General features: G+C 37.5%; 1 protein-coding gene across 7 annotated transcripts in view; it reads left to right on the forward strand.

Moving 5' to 3' along the window:
* The first annotated feature begins 541 nt into the window (after nucleotides 1-541).
* LOC125785735 (NACHT, LRR and PYD domains-containing protein 12-like) overlaps nucleotides 542-20,777 on the forward strand; it is a 46,588-nt gene continuing 26,352 nt past the window's right edge. Inside the window, exons 1-7 of one of the 7 annotated variants that reach the window (XM_049469802.1) lie at nucleotides 542-586; nucleotides 3,028-3,145; nucleotides 3,819-3,908; nucleotides 9,804-9,893; nucleotides 10,564-10,653; nucleotides 12,818-14,905; nucleotides 20,557-20,730. In XM_049469802.1, the coding sequence (XP_049325759.1) occupies nucleotides 3,099-3,145; nucleotides 3,819-3,908; nucleotides 9,804-9,893; nucleotides 10,564-10,653; nucleotides 12,818-14,905; nucleotides 20,557-20,730 (2,579 nt within the window). In that variant the 5' untranslated portion in view covers nucleotides 542-586; nucleotides 3,028-3,098. The remainder of the gene's footprint in view (nucleotides 587-3,027; nucleotides 3,146-3,818; nucleotides 3,909-9,803; nucleotides 9,894-10,563; nucleotides 10,654-12,817; nucleotides 14,906-20,556; nucleotides 20,731-20,777) is intronic. The other 6 variants (XM_049469808.1, XM_049469803.1, XM_049469805.1 and 3 more) reach the window with 6 other exon arrangements.

Below are 20,777 nucleotides of genomic sequence, written 5' to 3' on the forward strand. Positions count from 1 at the left end.
GAATTTCTATTCGACCATTTGATGTGTTCAGATTATGTAACATAATCCACATAATCTACAAAAATGGAGATACCTGTACTTGTTTTTCTTTGGACAGTGACAATATAGTTCTGTACATTTAAGCAAAATGAACAGGCTTACCTCAAAAACCCAGCTTATAGATTTAGCTTGTTTTTGAAAAAAATCAACATGTTTACAACTTTTCATCAGCCATGTTTCAGTGTTAAAAAATTGGACGCATGCATGACAGGAAATAAAAAAAACAAACAATAAAAATGATTGAGCTGGAAAATATGATTTACATGTAGTATGAATATGATAAATATGATAAAAGTCACAGTATTCTGATAATGACCCAGAGGAAGGCTGTAGAGTGTGTGTGGATGAAGCTGATGAACAGCAGTCCTGCATAAATCCTTTCTGAAACTCTGAATGTTCACAGGGAACTTCAAAAATCAGATCTTCAGTTCTGCTGGAGTCTGAAGGGTTAATGAAAGAGAGGGAAACTGAAAGCTGCTGTAAACGGAGAGCATTCCAGAAAGAGAGCAGAGAGGATTTCAGAGCTCAGTGCTTTATATTTCACTCGGTAAGTTAAAGATCCATCCTTAATATTGTTTATATACAGTTTATATAGAATTTATATAGAGTTTAAATGGAGTTTAAAGAAAAAAGAAGAAATCTCTGTGTGTTCAGAAATTAAACAGCCCATTAAACACCTGAACTTCCGTCTCTCCAGGTGAGAATGACTCGGCAAGGTAAAGTTTCACCTTATTCCCGAATCGTTCCAGTGACTGTTTAAAACCTTAACTGAATCTAACTGTTCTGAGCCGTTTTGTCGTATTGTCGCCCAATAATCCAGTTGTAATAAAATTACAAAAATAATAACACGCTGTTATAACAGCTACCACTTCGACATTTGATTGTATTCTTTTTCTGCGTTGTCTGTAGCTTCCTGCTAAATAGACTGAGCCGAGTTAGACTCCTCAATCCCAACGAATCGACTCCTAGAGCAGAGATTCACTGAATCGGTTCGTGACTGAGACGAACTCTCTTCAAAAGTCTTAATTTTAAGCCATATTTACCTGAACATGAGACATAAACCATTAAAACATGCGGTGGATAAAATAATAAAAACAATATTCAAATCTTTTCACTCACTTTAATCAAATGTTACCCATAGCGTTAGCTTAGCATAACTTTATCCTTAGTTGTTAGCCTAGCTTAGCTAGCTAATGTTTCAGCTCCAGTTTAAACTCACATATTTTAGGATAGAAATAAATATTTAGGGAACTTTAATTTAAGTTTATATGTAACTTATATTAGTTTATCAGTTAGTCTGAAATTAAATATATGAACGTTTAAATCATTATACTGTCTTGTTAGCTTGTTATATGACCAGGCCTGCCTGCTTTAATGGTAAGCTAACTAATTAGCTTCCTAGCTTCTGTATTTACAGAGGCTTTTTAACCTAGCTAGCTAAAGCCGGTTAGCTAACAATTAAACCAGATATAGACATTTTATATTAGATATATGATCTTGAAATGTGAAAATTATGTATCTGTATGTTTCCTTCATATAACTAGCTATATAGTTTCAAAATAATTACCTATTTCTCAAGATAATGACATATTCTGTTGCTAATGTTATGTCAAGTTTATTATGACTTGTTTGGAAATTTTGACTTATGCTGAATTTCTGCCATATGTGATTATTACATATAAATCAATTAATTAATTATTTAAAGTAAATTAAATGTTATATTTTTTATTATTATTCCATAAAATATGAAATTTTCCTTTATTTGGCAAAAAATGTTGCGTCCTGTATGAAACCAATATGGGACTCGATTTGTTCTGTATTTTATAAATGTCTAATATAAATGTCTGTCACACACACATCAACACTGAATCTAACAGCGCTGCTCACAAACCCGCACCTTGTAAACATCTCCACCACACCCAACACTCCACCTGAAACTCCCTCCACTAGGCCTTAACAGTGAAAACGTCTGCATAAGTACAGACGTGAGCGGAAAGAGGCTCATCCTTGTCTGAACAGCAGATGTCCCAAGTCTCCTGGAAGTTGCGGGAGTCTACCGCATATCAATTACAGTTCCCTCAGATAAAATCAGATAAAATCTCCTGGAATCTTGAAGGAGTGGCCCAAGAGTGAACACAGACATTTTTTACCCCCGATCACGTGTGCTAAAGAAAGGGGGAGGAAGAGAAAGGCGCTTCCTTTGTGTGCATATTCATAAAGCGCATGAATATAGGTTGGGTGGTTAAAGTCCAGAGGCCTCATGCACTAAGACTTGCGTGGACTTCCTACAAAAAATGTTCCGTGCGCTCAGACCTGAAAAATTCCGTACGCACAAAAAAATCCGGATTTATCAAACGAGCATAGGCAGAATCCCATGTACTTTCTTTTAGTACATCGCAATCAACTTGAAGTCATCAATGCCATCTCCAACAACTCCAGCGCAAACTTTTATGCATGTTTATATAATCTAGGCTAAGTGGAAACACGTTGAACGATTATTTCAGTAAGCAAATGAAATTGTCTCATTAATTTACTTTATTTTACCCAATAATGGCTTACTACAATGTGTGCATAAAGGATATCTTAATATTTGTAATTTCAATGCATCACCTCTAAGTGTCGCCAAATGACAAAAACACAATACATACGCACAAAAAACCTGCGTACACCCGAAACGAAAGTGCTGTGGGGGAACGCTCTTTCTCACGTTCAAGTCAAATTTAGTACATCTGACCGTGAGCGTAAAATATGGCATATGCAATGTTTTTGTGCATACGCACCTTTAGTACATGAGGCCCCAGATCCGGCGGTACCTCCCTGAAATTTATTTGTGCTGATGAATGGTGTTTATGATTAGCAGTGAAAGTGGATACTGTGTAAGAGCAAAGGGTTTGCTGGTGCTGCAGGTACTGAACTTTAACCACTGCAGAGTTATTCTTTATTATCAGGTTTTGACCGATACCTGGTTAATTATAATCTGTTTTTCAGTGTCCTGGGAAACTGTATGGAGTAGAGCGTGTCAGGTCCACTGTCCAGTTCTGTGTGAAGAGGACATCAGGATGGACCCTCAAAACTTCAGCAGTGAAGAAGGACTCCCTGACTCAGAGTGAGTTACTTTATATTAATAATAATAATAATAATAATAATAATAATAATAATAATAATTTAAAGCAGAATTGTGTAGCATTTGAACATTCAAATATCATCTTCAAAATCGTGAAAAATATTCCACTGACTGTAATAAGGAGAATATTGTCTCTACTGCTGCTACTCTGGGCTCGGCACACTGCTAATTACAGCAGATAACATTAGTAAAGTTGGTTATATTTGTGTAAAATCCTGTAATATTTCTATATCGCCTCAGTCTAAATACTTGTGTGCGGTGGATCCAAGCACAAACTACACTACCTGGCTATAGAGGATAGGGCACCAATTCTTATCTAAAGTTGTTTTAAAGCACCACATAATTAGTGATCTCTGCTAATGACTGGTTATTAAACTTGATTTTCAGCATCTCATTTACAGCATCTCAGATGTACAGCTTGATGTTTATTAATGTGAAACATTTAGGGTTGTGTTATGTGTCGTGTGTTGTGTAATAGGATTGATAGCTACAGCAGAATTCTGTTGGATTAACTACAGTACGCTGGATAACACTTTTAATACCAAACTAAATGGAAACCAGTGATTCTCAAATATGTAAATTCTATTTACTCTCTGATTTAGCTGATATAACTGTCCTTAGTATGCTTTATCTGTTTTTTTGTCTTTACATTCAGAGCAGAGCCCAGCTGTGTGTCTATGAAGAGCAACCACTCGAAGTTTGAGTCTCCTGATTTCAGTAATGAAAGAAGCAGTGCTGACTTCAGGTGAGACTTTAATACAATGAGAGCACAACAGGTCTTAATAGCACAGACTGAAAAAGAAAAGTGAGGAGAGTGTAGATAAACTAAACCAGAGCGTAAAACTCTTCTGTTGTTGTTCCTGCTAGTTAGTAACCTGCTGTTTACTGGCTGAGAGGTGACTGAAAGTTTGAGTTATGGTCAGAGCGCTGACCAAACACACGAGAGAACATCAACCTGATTCTGGCATCATTTCTCTGGAGAAGTGGGGAGGCAGAAAGAGAAGTGAAGAGAAGCGAGGAGGCAGATTTTTATTTCTATAAATAAAAATATCAGTTTACTAAACATCTTATTGATGTTAGACATCAGTACATAACATCAAGAAGCAGCTGAAGAAATTATAATAAAATACATTTTACAGTCTGTATTTACTGACTGTTTTTTTTTTATCAAAGTATCTTTATTGTAGTTTAGTTTTTTTTCCCCCCGTCAGGCACAACAGCACCGTCCCTCAATGTTTATAAAGAATTAAAATACATAAATAAAATAAAATAACTAAATAATTAACGATACAATAAACAAAACAAAAAAAAAACCTTAATACAGAAAAAGTAGATAAATGAATAGTTCACAAATTGTTATTACTTAAAATTTGTATCGACATTTGTCATCATCATCATATATGGTTCCCAGAGATTGATAAACTCTTTTCGTTTGCCCCTTACAATATATGTTAATCTTTCTAGTCCAATAGAATTTGAGAGTTCTCTTATCCACAGTTTCAATGTAGGACCTTCCATGCTCCTCCAGCATAATGCAATCGTCCTCCTGGCTTGGAGAAGCCCGAAGTCCAGGACTGGGTATTGTTTCACTTTTCGCAAAAAGTTCTCCGATATATCCCTAACAGGCACAATTTGGCATTTAAAGGGACTATAGCATTGAACATCTCTGACAAACAGTTTATAACATCCCTCCAAAAGCTATACATTTTTGTACATGCCCATAAGCAATGAAGAAGGTCTCCTTTTTCAGTCATACACTTAGTACAGATATCTGGGATGTTAGCAGACATGTGGTGGAGTTTAACAGGTGTTATATACATTCTCATTAACCATTTGTATTGAAGTAATTGAAACCTTGTATTTATAGTCAGTTTTTGTGCTTTTAAACAGGCCTCTCTCCAATCTATTTCGTCAATGTTATCTCTAGTGTCTGTTCTCCATGCATTCAATTTGTCCAATACTGATTCTTTGCTATGTGCAACTAAAATGGTATAATATTTAGATACATGTCCCTTCCCTTCTAAATTTTGAAGTGTTACTTTCTCAAGTTCTGATAAAGGCGGTAAGCACATTATTTGTTTATATTTTGAGGACATGTAGCTTTTCAACTGTAGATATTTAAAAAATGTTTCTTAGGAATGTCATATCTTTGACACAACTGGTTAAAGGATAGTAAAGTTCCCTCCTCATAAAGATCCATTATTCTTTTAATTCCTTTTATTTTCCATAGCCTAAAACCTCCGTCTTTTCTACCGGGTGTAAACTGTTCATTACCCCAAATAGGAGTGAATTGAGATAATGTAGGTTCATCTCCCATGTGTTCATGTGTGGCATGCCAGATTAAAGCTGTATTTTTAAGAAAGGGATTTTTTGTGCATCTTTTCAATGTCTTGATATTACTCGAGTATAAATATGAACACAATGGCAGATCAGGAATGGACTGCTGTTCTATATCCATCCAGGCAGGGGGTGTTATCTCGCTGAAATAACACGATGCCGCACTTAGTTGGGCAGCCATATAATACCATTTGAAGTTGGGTAATTGAAGGCCTCCCCTCTCATAAGGCAAATATAACAGCTTAAGGCGAAGTCTGGCTTTCCTGTTATTCCAAATGAAATGGCTTATTATTTTATTGAGTGTATCAAAAAAGGACCTTGGTAACGGCAGTGGAAGTGTCTGGAAATAGAATAAAAATTTAGGTAATATACTCATTTTTATCAGGTTTATTCGGCCAATCATAGATATGGGTAAAACAGACCAGCGATTTAATGTGTCAGTAACTTTCTCTAGCAGGGGGTTATAATTGGATGGGATTATTTCACTTATTTCTGGAGTTATCTTCACCCCCAAATATCTGAAACCCTCTATAGTTGTAGCAAATGGGGTATTTATCATGGGATTATATCTTTCTTTTTTGTTGAGGAACATTAGCACTGATTTAGAATTATTAATTTTATATCCAGAAAATCTTCCAAATTTCTCTATTAATGTTATCAGATTGGGGATACTTGTTTTTAATTTTGACAAGAAGAAAATTATATCATCGGCGAATAAAGAAATGCAGTGTTCTGTGACACCAATTGTAATACCCTGTATTTCTGTGTGCATTCGTACAGCTATAGCCAAGGGTTCAATTGCTAATGTAAATAATAGCGGTGATAGTGGGCAGCCCTGTCTAGTAGACCTCTTTAGACTAAAGGGTTTTGAAATGGTATTATTAGTTAATACTACAACCATTGGGTTTGTATATAGCAATTTAATCCATTTAAGGAAGTTGTTACCTAGACCAAATCTAGGAAGCACATCAAACAAGTAGTTCCATTCTATTCTATCAAATGCTTGGCTAGCATCTACTGATAGTATTGCTGTATCTGAAGCATTGTGTTTCTCATAAAGTATATTTAGGACCCTTCTAATGTTGTGGTATCCTTGTCTTTTCTGTATGAAACCTTGTTGATCGTCCCTAACCAGGTTAGGCAGATATTCATCCAATCTCCTTGAAAGGGCTTTACATAATATTTTTGTATCACATCCCATTAAACTAACTGGTCTGTAAGAGGCACATTCATCCGGGGGCTTATTTGGTTTTAATATTAGGGTTATTAAAGCTAATCTGAGTGAGTCTGGAAGCATTCCTTTATCCAGCGATTCTTCAAACATATCCAGAAGTGGTTTTACAAGCTTTTTACCAAATGTCTTGTAAAACTCTATTGGTAAGCCATCTGGTCCTGGTGCTTACCGCTTTTCATATCACCTATAGCATTAGAGAGATCCTTTACTGTTAATGAGCTATCTAATGTTATCATTTCATCCTCTGTTATCTTCTGAAATTGTAACTGGTTAAGAAATTTTGTCTGGTCCTCCCTATTTCCTGTATGTTCTGACTCGTATAATAGTTTATAAAAGTCTCTAAAGTTATCATTAATCTCCTGCGGGTCCGTCGTTAAGTTGCCAGATGCCAGCTTTGTGCTTAAGATTGTTCTCTCAGCCTGTATTTTTTTAACCCTCCATGCTAGTAGTTTACCTGGTTTTTCCCCTTGGTCATAATAGGTTTGTTTAGTCCACATTAAACTTTTAGCTACCTTATCAGATGTCAATTTATCATATTCCGCTCTCAAAACTAATAGATTCTGTAATGTTCCTGTGTCCTCATCCTCATAGATTTCCTTTTCAAGTTCTCTAATTTTGTGTTCCAATGTTTGCAGCTCCAAATTATTTTGCTTTGTTGTTGACTTTTTATAACTAATCATTTCTCCCCTTATGTAGGCCTTAAACGCTTCCCATCTTATGCTAGCTGTAGTTTCATCTCTGTTCATGTCAAAATATGTATTAATGCAATTTTCTATAAATTTAACAAAGACTGGATCTTGTAATAAGTATGTTTGTAGTCTCCATCTTGAACAACGTTCCAGTCTTCCTAATTGAATTTCCATTGATACGGCTGCGTGGTCACTGATTACTATACTATTATACCAACATTTTTTTACTTTTTTCTGTAGTTCCATTGAAATTAAAAAATAATCGATACGGGAATGCGTTTTATATGTACTTGAGTAGCAAGAATATTCTCTGTCATTAGGGTTCTGTGTCCTCCATATATCGATTAATCTTAGATCCTTCATATGATTAGTAAGCATTTTCCTAGTTTGTACATGGGCCATGTCAGTGTGGGTGGATCTGTCTAACAATGGATTTAAGGTGCAGTTGAAATCCCCCCCTATAATATTTAACCCTTCTAAAGCAGATACTGTAAGAAATAGATTTTTGAAAAAGGATGGGTTGTCCTCGTTGGGGCCATAAACATTTATAAGATTTAGTTTTTGATTCAGTATTTCGCCTTGTACAATAATATATCTTCCATATGGGTCCTGTATGGTTTTTTTGACCTGAAATGATATTGAGTTGTGTATGAGTATAGCGACCCCCCTGGCATGCGTTTTATATGAGGCACAATAAACTTGTCCTGGCCACTTTTTGTTCAAACGATACATGTCTAAGTCGGTTAAGTGAGTTTCTTGTAAGAAAACTATTCTAGAGTTAAGATATTTTATCCTATTCATTACTTGTTTAAGTTTGGCAAACTTTCTTATCCCTCTAACATTCCAGCTGGTAATTTCAATTCTAAATTTACTTTGTTCTGTTACATCCATAGTTTGTTATCAGTTGTCAGAACATAAATTTTGAAGCAATTAAAGCAATAAAAAAAAAAAAAAAACGGTGCACATGCCTGAACACACACTGACACACTGAACGAACAACCCCCCTCTCCCCCCACCCCTCCCCCCCCCCCCCACTGACGTGTATCCAACCCACTCTCCTCCCTCCGTCCCTCAGGTCGAAAAAAATACAGGGGACGTTGATCCACAACACTTGGGGAGCAACTAGTCAACAAAACCCGACCCATACCTTCAAATAAACAATTTGTTCTCCTAAACCGTGCACTTTGTTTTATAAGATACTCCTTTTTAGAACATATCTCATTCGCGAACTATACAACTTATTAAGTCATACCAAACTCAACCATTTATATAAGGGAAGAAAAAAAAAAAAAAAAAAAAAAATCACCTCAGGCCTGTAAGGTTTGTTCAGAGAGATGTAGCTTGCCTTTTACCATTATGCAGTGTTCAGTTTTTAAACGTTCAAACGTTTCTATAGTATTCACTTGGGCTGGGAGATCTTCCCATAGAATTCCTCCGCTTCTTGCGGTGTTGAGAAGAGGTGTATCTTGCCATTATGCAGGACTCTGAGTTTGCAGGGACTGTGTTGAAATCCGCGGAAGGCCTTGATGTCAACAAATTGCTTAGTAATAGCGTTAAAGCTTCGGCGAACTCGAACTGTCTCCGCTGAGAGATCCTGCACCACCGTGATCTTTGCCCCTTCGTGAGTAATGTCCTTGCGCCGTGCTTCTCTGTAAACGAACTCCTTCTCCTGGAACTTTAGAAAGCGAACCAAAATCGCTCTGTTTTGGTTGGGTTTTGCAGATGCGAGTGTGCGGTGCACACGCTCCAAGGTGAAAGCTGTTTCAGAACTCAACCCCAGCCATCGCGGTAGCATGTTGTTCATGAAGTCGAACAATGGCTGTTTACCTTCAGCTCCCTCTCTCACCCCAAGCACACGGAGATTCTTTCTCCTACCCCGATTTTCCAGGTCGTCTGCTTTGGATTCGAGAAAGGCGATTCGCTTAATTGCCGAGTTCAGTGTAGCGTTAGTGTTTTCCAGTACATCTTCCACATCGCTGACACGGCGTTCTGCTTCATCAATGCGGGCTGTGTTAGCAGAAACATCTCCTCTCATTTCTGTTACCTTGCTCTCCAGTGCGGTCAGCGAGGCTGTCATATCGGTCAAGTGACTGGTCATATTATCCAGCTTCGTCCCGAAGTCCGCACGAAGCGCTTTCAGCTCGTTTAAAACTTCGGCTATGTTAGCCATGTTGTCGTTGCTAATGCTAGCAGCCTTATTAGCTGGAGGACTCGTTGAAGTCGGTTTTGGCGTGTTTTTGCGTGCTCGTGTAAAAATATCACACTGCTTGGTCGCATGGAAACCAGTGATTCTCCAATATGTAAATTCTATTTACTCTCTGATTTAGCTGATATAACTGTCCTTAGTATGCTTTATCTGTTTTTTTTACTTTACATTCAGAGCAGAGCCCAGCTGTGTGTCTATGAAGAGCAACCACTCGAAGTTTGAGTCTCCTGATTTCAGTAATGAAAGAAGCAGTGCTGACTTCAGGTGAGACTTTAATACAATGAGAGCACAACAGGTCTTAATAGCACAGACTGAAAAAGAAAAGTGAGGAGAGTGCAGATAAACTAAACCATGTTTAGGGTCACAGTTTATTGAAGCAAGAGGGTCATAATGGCTAAATAGTTCCGTTTTTTAATATGTCTGTAATTTGTTTTTTTCAGGCGGTTTTCGAGAAGTGGATTCTTTCTTGTTTGCTGCCTTTTCGGGTCATATAAATGCTTGTTTTTACTGTTGACATATATACAGCTCTGGAAATTATTATATTTTTATTATACTATTTATAGGTTTATGTTTGAGTAAATTAAACATTTTTTTATTCTATGAACTACTCACAACATTTCTCCCAAATTTCAAATAAAATGTTGTCATTTAGAGCATTAATTTGTAAAAAATGAGAAATGGTCAAAATAACGAAAAAGATGCAGAGCTTTCAGACATTTTGGGTTGTGTTATGTGTCGTGTGTTGTGTAATATGATTGATAGTCAGCTACAGCAGAATTCTGTTGGATTAACTACAGTACGCTGGATAACACTTTTAATACCAAACTAAATGGAAACCAGTGATTCTCCAATATGTAAATTCTATTTACTCTCTGATTTAGCTGATATAACTGTCCTTAGTATGCTTTATCTGTTTTTTTTACTTTACATTCAGAGCAGAGCCCAGCTGTGTGTCTATGAAGAGCAACCACTCGAAGTTTGAGTCTCCTGATTTCAGTAATGAAAGAAGCAGTGCTGACTTCAGGTGAGACTTTAATACAATGAGAGCACAACAGGTCTTAATAGCACAGACTGAAAAAGAAAAGTGAGGAGAGTGCAGATAAACTAAACCATGTTTAGGGTCACAGTTTATTGAAGCAAGAGGGTCATAATGGCTAAATAGTTCCGTTTTTTAATATGTCTGTAATTTGTTTTTTTCAGGCGGTTTTCGAGAAGTGGATTCTTTCTTGTTTGCTGCCTTTTCGGGTCATATAAATGCTTGTTTTTACTGTTGACATATATACAGCTCTGGAAATTATTATATTTTTATTATACTATTTATAGGTTTATGTTTGAGTAAATTAAACATTTTTTTATTCTATGAACTACTCACAACATTTCTCCCAAATTTCAAATAAAATATTGTCATTTAGAGCATTAATTTGCAAAAAATGAGAAATGGTCAAAAAAACGAAAAAGATGCAGAGCTTTCAGACCTCAAATAATGCAAAGAAAACAAGTTCATATTCAATAAGAAACAACAATACTAATGTTTAAAAAAACATTAAAAAACAGTACTTGATGCAATTACCCTGATTTTAACCCTAATATAAACCTCTGGAATGTAATCAAGAGGAATATGGATGATCACAAGCCATCAAACCAAGGCTTGAATGTTCACACCAAGGGTGGCAAAAGGTCACCCAAAAGCAGTGTGAAAGACTAGTGGAGCAGCTTTTACAATGCTGTAAAAGCTGTGATTAAAAATCAGGGTTATTCCATTCTTCCCAGGAGAAATCAGACATGTATGTCTTCCCACCTCTGTCTTCTGCGCACCCTCTCCTGGTTTAACAAATGGAACATTTGGACGAGATACCTCTGGGAAGGTGTTTGCCCAGACCCTGCACTCTAACTGCTCTACCAACTTTCTTAGCGCCTGGTTGTACCGCCATCTTAGGTGACCCTGTGACAGAGCTACACTACACCCAGATAGTATGGGCTGGAGGCCTACACTACACTTCTCCTCACTTCCAAATCATTGGGAGAGGTTTTGGGGGCAAGGCCGCGACGGAGGCATTCGCCAGATGTCTGTCCAGTTTATTACCCTGTGGATAGTATCCTCCCAGCGGGTCCATGCTCCTTGTTTGCCCTTGGCTGACTTGGGTTCTTCCCAGCACCTCCTTATGCTGCAGCCTGCTGATGGCTTGGTTCACCTCTTGCTGCGCCCTCCACTTGCGCCCAATGCGGATGGACACCTCAGCACCTTTCACTACTTCATCTCTGGACTCCTTTACCTCGAGTACATGACGGGTTTTTTTCCTGTTTGTATCCAAGGTTTATGGACTTCAAAGGGAACTGCATGCCAAAAAGTCCAGCCTCAGAAAAACAAACGCGGAAGGCCCAACCACTTTTTCATGTAGGAGTCGGCAATGTCGTCCATCTTGCTAGACACGGAGGAGGGAGCTGCACACACCTTCAATGGCCACGTCACCCTCTGGAAGAGTGTGAACTGGTAGCACCAGGTTGCGAATTATACAATGATAATTGGGGAGGTCAAGTATTTTTTCGGGGTGTAAATGGAAACCAGTACAGCGAAGGCGCAGGCTTCACTAAACTGAAGTCTTACAAATGTCTAGCCTCTTTACTGTAATGTCTACAGCACGTAAAAAAATATTCATGACATCAGCTTATGTAGCACATACCACACAATAACCTTTATAGTCATAAAAAATATATATTATACAGCAAAATCCACAGTTAATCCTGCAAAACACACACAATGCTACTGGCTGCTATTTTTCATCAGCTTTCTCGCCATTAAATTGTAATTAATATTCTACAGGATCTTTCCCACAGGAATCATATGTTGATTAATTTTAAATAAATAGAAAGTAACAATGTGACTGAAAATCCCTGTACATAAGGTTTTTTTTTCCCATCTCATCCACATATTTTGACACTGGGACTACAATATTAAAATCTAAGGGGAGATGTAGAAATGCATTTATATAGCTTGGCTAATGCCTTTTAAAACACTTGGCTATTGTTAATTTTCAAAGTAGCCTAATAAAACGATTGAAACAAAGTCTTACCTTTACAAATTGCAATACACCAGTTTACTGTAAAACCACATTATTATATTATTGTCTAATTAATATTCGTTATCTGTCTCACACTAATTTCACTTTAATCTCGTTCTCTCTCTCTAGCTGTGGAAGGGATGTGCGATTCCAGGATCAGTCCAGGTGTGGAGTGTGTGAGCAGATTCAGACAGATCCAGTCTCTATCACCTGTGGACACACGTTCTGTAGGCAGTGCATTAACAGATACTGGGACCAGTCTGCTCCATCAGGAGACTTTGCTTGTCCCCGGTGCAAAAAGAGATCTAAAACACGTCCAGTTCTGTATCCACTTATGGAGGAGCCCATGAAGCAGCATTACTGTCCACCAGTGAATGATGACTTACCCACAGTCTTAGAGAAACACAGAATCAGTATGAAGAACAGGTACGAGAGCTTATTCGAGGGATTCAAAACACAGGAGAATAAAATTCTGCTGAACAGGATTTACACTCAGCTCTACATCATAGAGGGAGAGAGTGAAGGAGTGAATGAAGAACATGAAGTTCTACAGATGGAGAAAGAACTCTGGAAACAGCTGCAAGAAATACCCATTAACTGTTTAGATATATTTAAACCCGTTGAGGGAACTTTAGGTGGAATGGGAGCAGAGAACACTAGAGCTTGGATGGATGAAGAAAGAAAAGAAGATGAAGGTAAAGAAGTGCAGAAACTCAGAACTGTGCTGACTAAAGGCATTGCTGGCATTGGAAAAACTGTGTCTGTGCAGAAGTTCATTCTGGACTGGGCTGAAGGAAAAGCCAATCAGGACGTAGATTTCATGTTTGTGCTTCCATTCCGAGAGCTGAACCTGATTAAAGGTGATCAGTACAGTCTTCATAGACTTCTGTGTGACTTCCACCCTGAGATCAAAGACCTGCACCCGAAGATCTATGACCAGTACAAAGCCGTGTTCATCTTTGATGGTCTGGATGAAAGCAGAATTCCACTGAACTTCTCAGACTGTGAGAAAGTATCTGAGATAACGATGACATCATCAGTGGATGTGTTGATGACAAACCTCATCAAAGGAGAACTGCTTCCCTCTGCTCTCATCTGGATCACCTCCCGACCAGCAGCAGCCAATCAGATCCCAGCTCAGTTCATCAGCCGTGTGACAGAAATCCAGGGATTTAACGACTCCCAGAAGGAGGAGTACTTCAGGAAGAGAATCAGTGACCAAGAACAAGCTAGCAGCATCATCTCACACATCAGGACGATACGGAGCCTCCACATCATGTGCCACATTCCAGTCTTCTGCTGGATCTCAGCCACTGTGCTTCAGAGAATCATGAAACAAGGTAATACAGAAATCCCTAAAACACTGACTGAGATGTACTCCCACTTCCTGTGCACTCAGACACTCATGAAGAGAGAGAAGTACGAGGGAAAAGACCAGAGAGATCTAATGGAACTGCTGGAGTCCAACAGAAAGATGCTTCTGAAACTGTCTGCTCTGGCTTTCAGACAGCTGATGAAGGGCAATGTGATGTTCTATGAAGAGGACCTGAGAGAGTGCGGCATTGATGTCACCGAGGCCTCTGTGTACTCTGGCATTTGCACCGAGATCTTTAGGGAGGAGTGTGTGCTTTACCAGAGGAAGGTCTACTGCTTTGTTCATCTGAGCTTTCAGGAGTTCCTGGCTGCTCTCTATGTGTTTCACTGCTATGCGAATAAGAACCTGGAGGAACTGCAGTTTCTGAAGCCTAGGGGTGGTAAGTGGAAAGACAGTGTTCTGTTGGAAGAGCTGCTGAGAGGAGCTGTGCGTAAAGCTGTAAAGAGTGAGAATGGACACTTGGATCTGTTTCTCCGTTTCCTGCTGGGAATCTCACTGGAATCCAGTCAGCAGCTCCTACAAAACCTTCTGACACAAACAGTGAGCAGCTCAGAGAGCATCAAAAAAACAGTCCAGTACATCAAACGCATCATCCAATCAGAAGATCTTCCTTCTGAGAGATTCATCAACCTGTTCCTCTGTCTGACTGAAATGAAAGTCCAGTCTTTCTCCAAAGACATTCAGTCAAAAAAGAAGCTCTCCACCGGAGAGTGTTTAGCACTAGCCCATATGATCCTGATCTCAGAGGAGGTGCTGGACGAGTTCAACCTGAAGAATTACTCAACAACTGAGAAGGGCTACAGGAGACTGATCCCAGCTGTGAGGAACTGCAGAAAGGCTGTGTGAGTTTACATTAATCTGCATTCATCTCTACATTAATGTGTTGCATTTTATTTTATATTTACAGAGGAAGCAGAGGAACAACAGAGAATATTTTTTTTGTTATAACATGATTTGTTTTAGAAATGTAAAGAACCCTTAATCAGATATACAAATTCCCTTACAGTGAATGACTTGTGTGAGCTTAAGTCACACAACTAACATTTAGGTTTCATGTTAATTTTTCACATAGTAAAGCAAAATGAACCCAGCGTTTAAACTGCTTTTAATTGTATACAGTATAAAGTTACAGTAAGACTGCAGAAGTCTTCAAAAGTATCACAGTATTTCACAATTAGCCTAAAGCATTAACAAAATAATTGTAAATATGGTTAAAATAAAGGGTAATCATCAGGTTGTACAATTAATGCATGTTATTTTGCATGTTTGCCCTATACTAGCAAGCGTCACTATAAAAGGAAGTACTCACAGCATTCAAAATAAGTACTTAATTAGGAAAAATATATGGGCCCTTCACCTAAAGCAGCCCCCCTTAGTCTCAGTAATTAATAGCAGAAAAATTACTTTTTCAGTACACACATTTATTAAATTACAGAGCATACAAGACAAAATGTCAGTAAAATGTCAGTTTATTACATTTAGAATAGAAATATAAACATAAATAAAAAGGCATCACACTGCTACCAAAGGAGCACTCATTATATGGGAAGTGATGTAAGGCAGAAGGAAATCACACTGCAAAACACGGAAATACTGTGAGTGACCAATCACAATCACAGCACAACATATTTAAAGGGTGTAGGTTCCAGAAACACTCCTAAATGGCCAAAGTTCTCCTGCCAGCACAACTGCCATCACTCCAACCCAGTGAGATACTGATACAAAAAGAGAAAATAGTCTACTAGCCTGTTATTTTTGAACTGGGCCGAGGCTTAAATCCACAGATGGAGTGGGTGAGGGGCAGATTACGGCGAATGTTGGGGTCAATCTTGGTGGCATAATTAATTTGCTTTCAAAAAATAATAGCGCATTACTGATTAATCCAAATGAGTTGTGTGCATTACAGTTTAACGCTGACAGCCCTAATAAAAATAGATATGTAAAGATGCATGTAGATATATACACAACATTGTACTGAATGATTTTGTTGTAGATTACTAGGTAGCCACCACCTTGGTCTTTAAACTCACTGTGGTAAATATCCATCCTCAAACATGTCCCTGCCCTTTTTGAAATTGAACTGAGGTGGAGTTTTCTGAAATTACTTATTACTCTCTTATAATTACTGATAATCGTATGAATTAGATATTCTCTGTGTTTAATTTTTTTTTCTCTTGTAGATTAACTGGCTGCAGACTCACCATGAACTCCTATGAAACTCTCTGCTCTGCTCTGAAATCAGTAAACTCACCACTGAAAGAACTGGATCTCAGTAACACTGAGCTGCAGGATTCAGGAGTGAATCTAATCTCTGATGGGCTGAAAGGTTCAAACTGTAACCTGGAGATACTCAGGTGAGCTTTCTGTCAGGAGATTTCTGAATGAAAAAATCTTCACCTGTTCTGTATTAAAGCCAGTCCTTATTTAAGTAATGCTCAGGTTTGTGTATGTGATGGTGAAGTGCAGCTGAGCACAGTAGGAGCTGTAGCTGAAATATAACTGCCCCACTAAAACCAGAAGAACAGAACAGTAGAACCGCTGTGGATAGATATAAGATCACATTTCTGTAATGTCTTTCTTTTTTCTAGGGCCAAAACTATAAAATGTGTTCACATATATACATGCTAGTGGCCTGGCTAGCTGACAATCACTAAGAGGAAGATGAATTCCCAAGTGTATTAAATATTTTAGAGGATAATGTGAGACTGTCTGTATATCAACTGAAACTCTGAATTAGGGCTGAAACGATTTGCTGACAATTTGTAGACATTAATGTGTGAGGAATGCAGTGTTGCCGAGAAATGTGGGCCCTCACACCCTTCACTCGCTCTCTGTGTCTCAAAAAATGTAAATACACCAGTTAAGACAAGACAACAGCCATGGTCATTTAACATATTCTTCAAAAATCCTGCCTAATCCTGTCTGTCGAAAACCAGCCCTTCAGAAGCTTAAACTAGCCCAATATTTTAGGTTGTCACAGACGTTGACAACATTACATTTTTATTTTGAACAGTTTGCAGTGAAGGCTTTGTGGCAAACATGTTAAATATTAAAGGTAGCCCAAAAAACACACCCCTATAATTTTCACCTTGTGACTATCAAACAAGCCCAATTTAAGTTGAATTTCCTGAAAATAACATCCTACATGTGTGAATATCTCCTATAATTTCTCAAAAGGTATATCACCTATAAAATTTGTCTAGGGGGCCTAAAAATGTAGCTGTCAAGAGCCTCATTAATAGGACTACTAAAAAATAATTTTCAGGTTAGTTGACTACATTGGTCATTAGTTGCAGCCCTGCTGTGTTAAACTTATGTGATGCAACAGGACACTGACTCAAAACAGCAGAGCAAGGGTTAAGACAAACTAAATCTGCCTTTAGGAGTGACCAAGTCAGAGCTGTCTATTGTGTTTGTTTTATATTCAGCTTCAGATGAACAGATAGTCTACTATAGAATCATCTTATTCAGATCAGAATTCCTGGATCCTTTAATAATAGAAAGTTGTCCAGGTCCTGTGGCAGCGATATGCGATATGTTTTTAAAAGCGAGACGAGTGTAGATGATTTGTGTCTTGCTGCTCTCTCTGGACGCCACTTTTACTCCATTTTATAAATTCAGCAGCATTACTGTGATGATGTCACCTGGCTGTATTTGAGTCACAGTGAAGTTAAGATAACACACGGAATGATGCTACTTAAATACTTTCACTGTTTTAATAGTTTTTCTTTGTTTTGTAGATTATCTGGATGTAAACTCACCCTGAACTCCTATGAATCTCTGTGCTCTGCTCTGAACTCAGTAAACTCACCACTGAAAGAACTGGATCTCAGTAAGACTGTCCTGCAGGATTCAGGGGTGGAGCTAATCTCTGATGGGCTGAAGAGTTCAAACTGTATACCGGAGATAATCAGGTAAGCATTAAAACAGTGTCACCAATACAGACATAACGGTATGAAAATTCTATATCACAATTGAAAAGGTCAACATTATTCAATTTATATTCAATTATAATATGCAATCATGAATATATATATTAAGTAGTGCTGTCAATCGATTAAAATAGCTTAATTAATTATATTCTTTGTGATTATTTAATCTTAATAAATTTTATGTATCAATTTTTGCTATCAAACCTCTCTCATCCAGTTACTAAGACAAACAAGCAGGGTTGCCAGGTCCTCTACCCACTCTCTAATACTGCTGTAGCTCACAAGCAACCCAACATTTCCCACAGGCTCTCTAAACAGAGCCCATACCATACACCTGTAAGCTACATTTGGCAGGTTTAGCAAGTTGCTAATAACAACAGTGGATGGCTAAAGTTTTCGACTTGCCTGAGAACTTCGGTTCACATTACGTTTATTGAACTTTGCACTGGTCGCACTTGACTGTGCAGTGAAGACTTTTAAATTTAACCACGGTCTGCCAAAACATACTGTGCTATTTTTATTGTTATTAAATAATCAAAAGTAACATGTTATTATGAAAGGTTAATATGTCACATGTTAATATGTTAATTATTGTAAAATGGCAGCTGTTATGGATTATGCTAGTTACCAATTTTTAGCTAGTCAGCTAAGTTTATCTTCTAGGGAAACACCTCACCCAGAGCCCTCAGCAATCAACTATAAAAGTTAAATATACCTAAAATGTGCACAGTAACTATAAGTTATTATTAGTTATATTTATTTCTGACATTTATAAGGATTTATATTTATGTTCAGTACACAGACTTAATAACTGTAGATTCATATAGCAGATATAGACATTCTATACACAGCATTGCACGCAGAATACTACAATAATACAATATGCTACAAATAATATAAAACTCAGTTCAGTTAAATAAACATGAGTAAGGACATGTAAAGTTCATCAAATATTGTCAAATATAAAGGATAGGTTGAGGTTTTGGTGAGGTTTTCATGATTTGAAAATGAACTAAAACTAAAACTTTTACTATTCTGCGCATCAGAAAGTCTGTGATTGTTTTAAATGAGGTTTTAAAATGAGTTTTAATTGTTTTATTCTTTTTATAATTTTTATCAAATTAGTTAAGATATATTTTTTTACTTTTTGTCAATTTTTATGATCTTTTTTAAAATGTCCTGTTTTTCCTTTTTATCCGTCTATAGTAAATGTCAGTTTTTATTTACATTTTTTAAAATAGTTTTAATCCCTTTTAAACTGTAAATAATAAGTGTAAATAATGGTTGATTGCTTGATTAATATTCAGTGTTGCAAACCCAGTTTTTACATAAACAATAAACAGAATAAAGAATAAAATAATGTTGCTCTTCCCTTATATGAGCTGCTGGTTTATCTTCACAGCATGACGGCGCAGTCAGTGTCTCTGCGCTCTTAAAATACGAATGACCACAGACACACTGATTGGTTTATTTCACGTTACGCCCAAAACACACCCATGAATAATTAAGAGAATTAAAACACTCCCTTTGCGCTGTTGGAGCTGCACAAAGTGTATTTCTGCGGCCTTTCCATACCAAAGACACAGGACACGCCCCTAAATCCAGCTGCGCAAAGCATAATAAACTAGTATGCTTTAGATCACTAAAATAGGGCCCAGAATGTGGCCAGTTTACTTGTCCTTGTACAGTTCAGTTTTGTTGGTTGGTTGAGGAAAGTACCACTGCATGCTCTTCTTTCTTTATTCATTCTTCTTTGTCCCTCACAACATCATACCAAAAACAACCACTTTATTGGTCATGGGTAGGAGACATCATCTGAGCTCCCTGGGAAGATCAGTGGCTGTCCCCAACCATGTTACTTACTGTATCTCTCCTAACACTTTCTCCAGCTCTCAGCAACATTCTGGTGTCTTATTGAAATCACTTTCTGACAAGTTATGACTTAAATTTGTGGCAACAGTGGAGAAGTGGCACTGTAACGTAAATGGCTCAGTGCATTAGAAAATACAGCACCAAAAAAACAGCATCTCCATGAAAAACAAGTATCTCCATTTTTGTACATTTTAAATTTTACTACATAATTTGAACAGACAAACTGTCCCTTACACTGTGCCAAGATTTCTTGATGAATGGACCAATAGAAATTCTTCAAAAATACTTCACCTAAAATAAACCATTTTTACATGGACTTCCATTGAAAGTTTAGATGGTTTTTCTCTCTCCTGTAAAGTTGCTGTTTTGAAGACATTTGTTTTTCATTGGACAGTGACCATATTCACAATATTATGACCACTTTCTAGTTTCTGTTTTCACTTTTTTTTTCCTTCAGGACCCCACAGAGCAGGTTTTAGTTGTGGTGTATCAGCTGTTAGTGTGTGTTGTGAATTCTCTAATATAGACCTCAGTTTGTAGACAACTGTGTTTGAATGTTGCTGTCCATTTTCTAACACTTTTTAAAGTGTTGGAGTTTTCTGAAATCACTCAGTGTCTTATAATTACTGATAACTGTGAGTATGAATTAGATATTCTCTGTTTTTTAATAGTTTGTTTTTGTCTTGTAGATTAACAGGATGTAAACTCACCATGAATTCCTGTGAAACTCTCTGCACTGCTCTGAAATCAGTAAACTCACCACTGAAAGAACTGGATCTCAGTAAGACTAAGCTGCAGGAGTCAGAAGTGGAGCTAATCTCTGATGGGCTGAAGAGTTCAAACTGTAAACTGGAGATACTCAGGTGAGATTTCTGTCAGGTGATTTCTGAATAGAAAAATCATTAAAATT

This window comes from Astyanax mexicanus, chromosome 21 (assembly GCF_023375975.1).
Source record: "Astyanax mexicanus isolate ESR-SI-001 chromosome 21, AstMex3_surface, whole genome shotgun sequence".
Lineage (NCBI taxonomy): Eukaryota > Metazoa > Chordata > Actinopteri > Characiformes > Acestrorhamphidae > Astyanax > Astyanax mexicanus.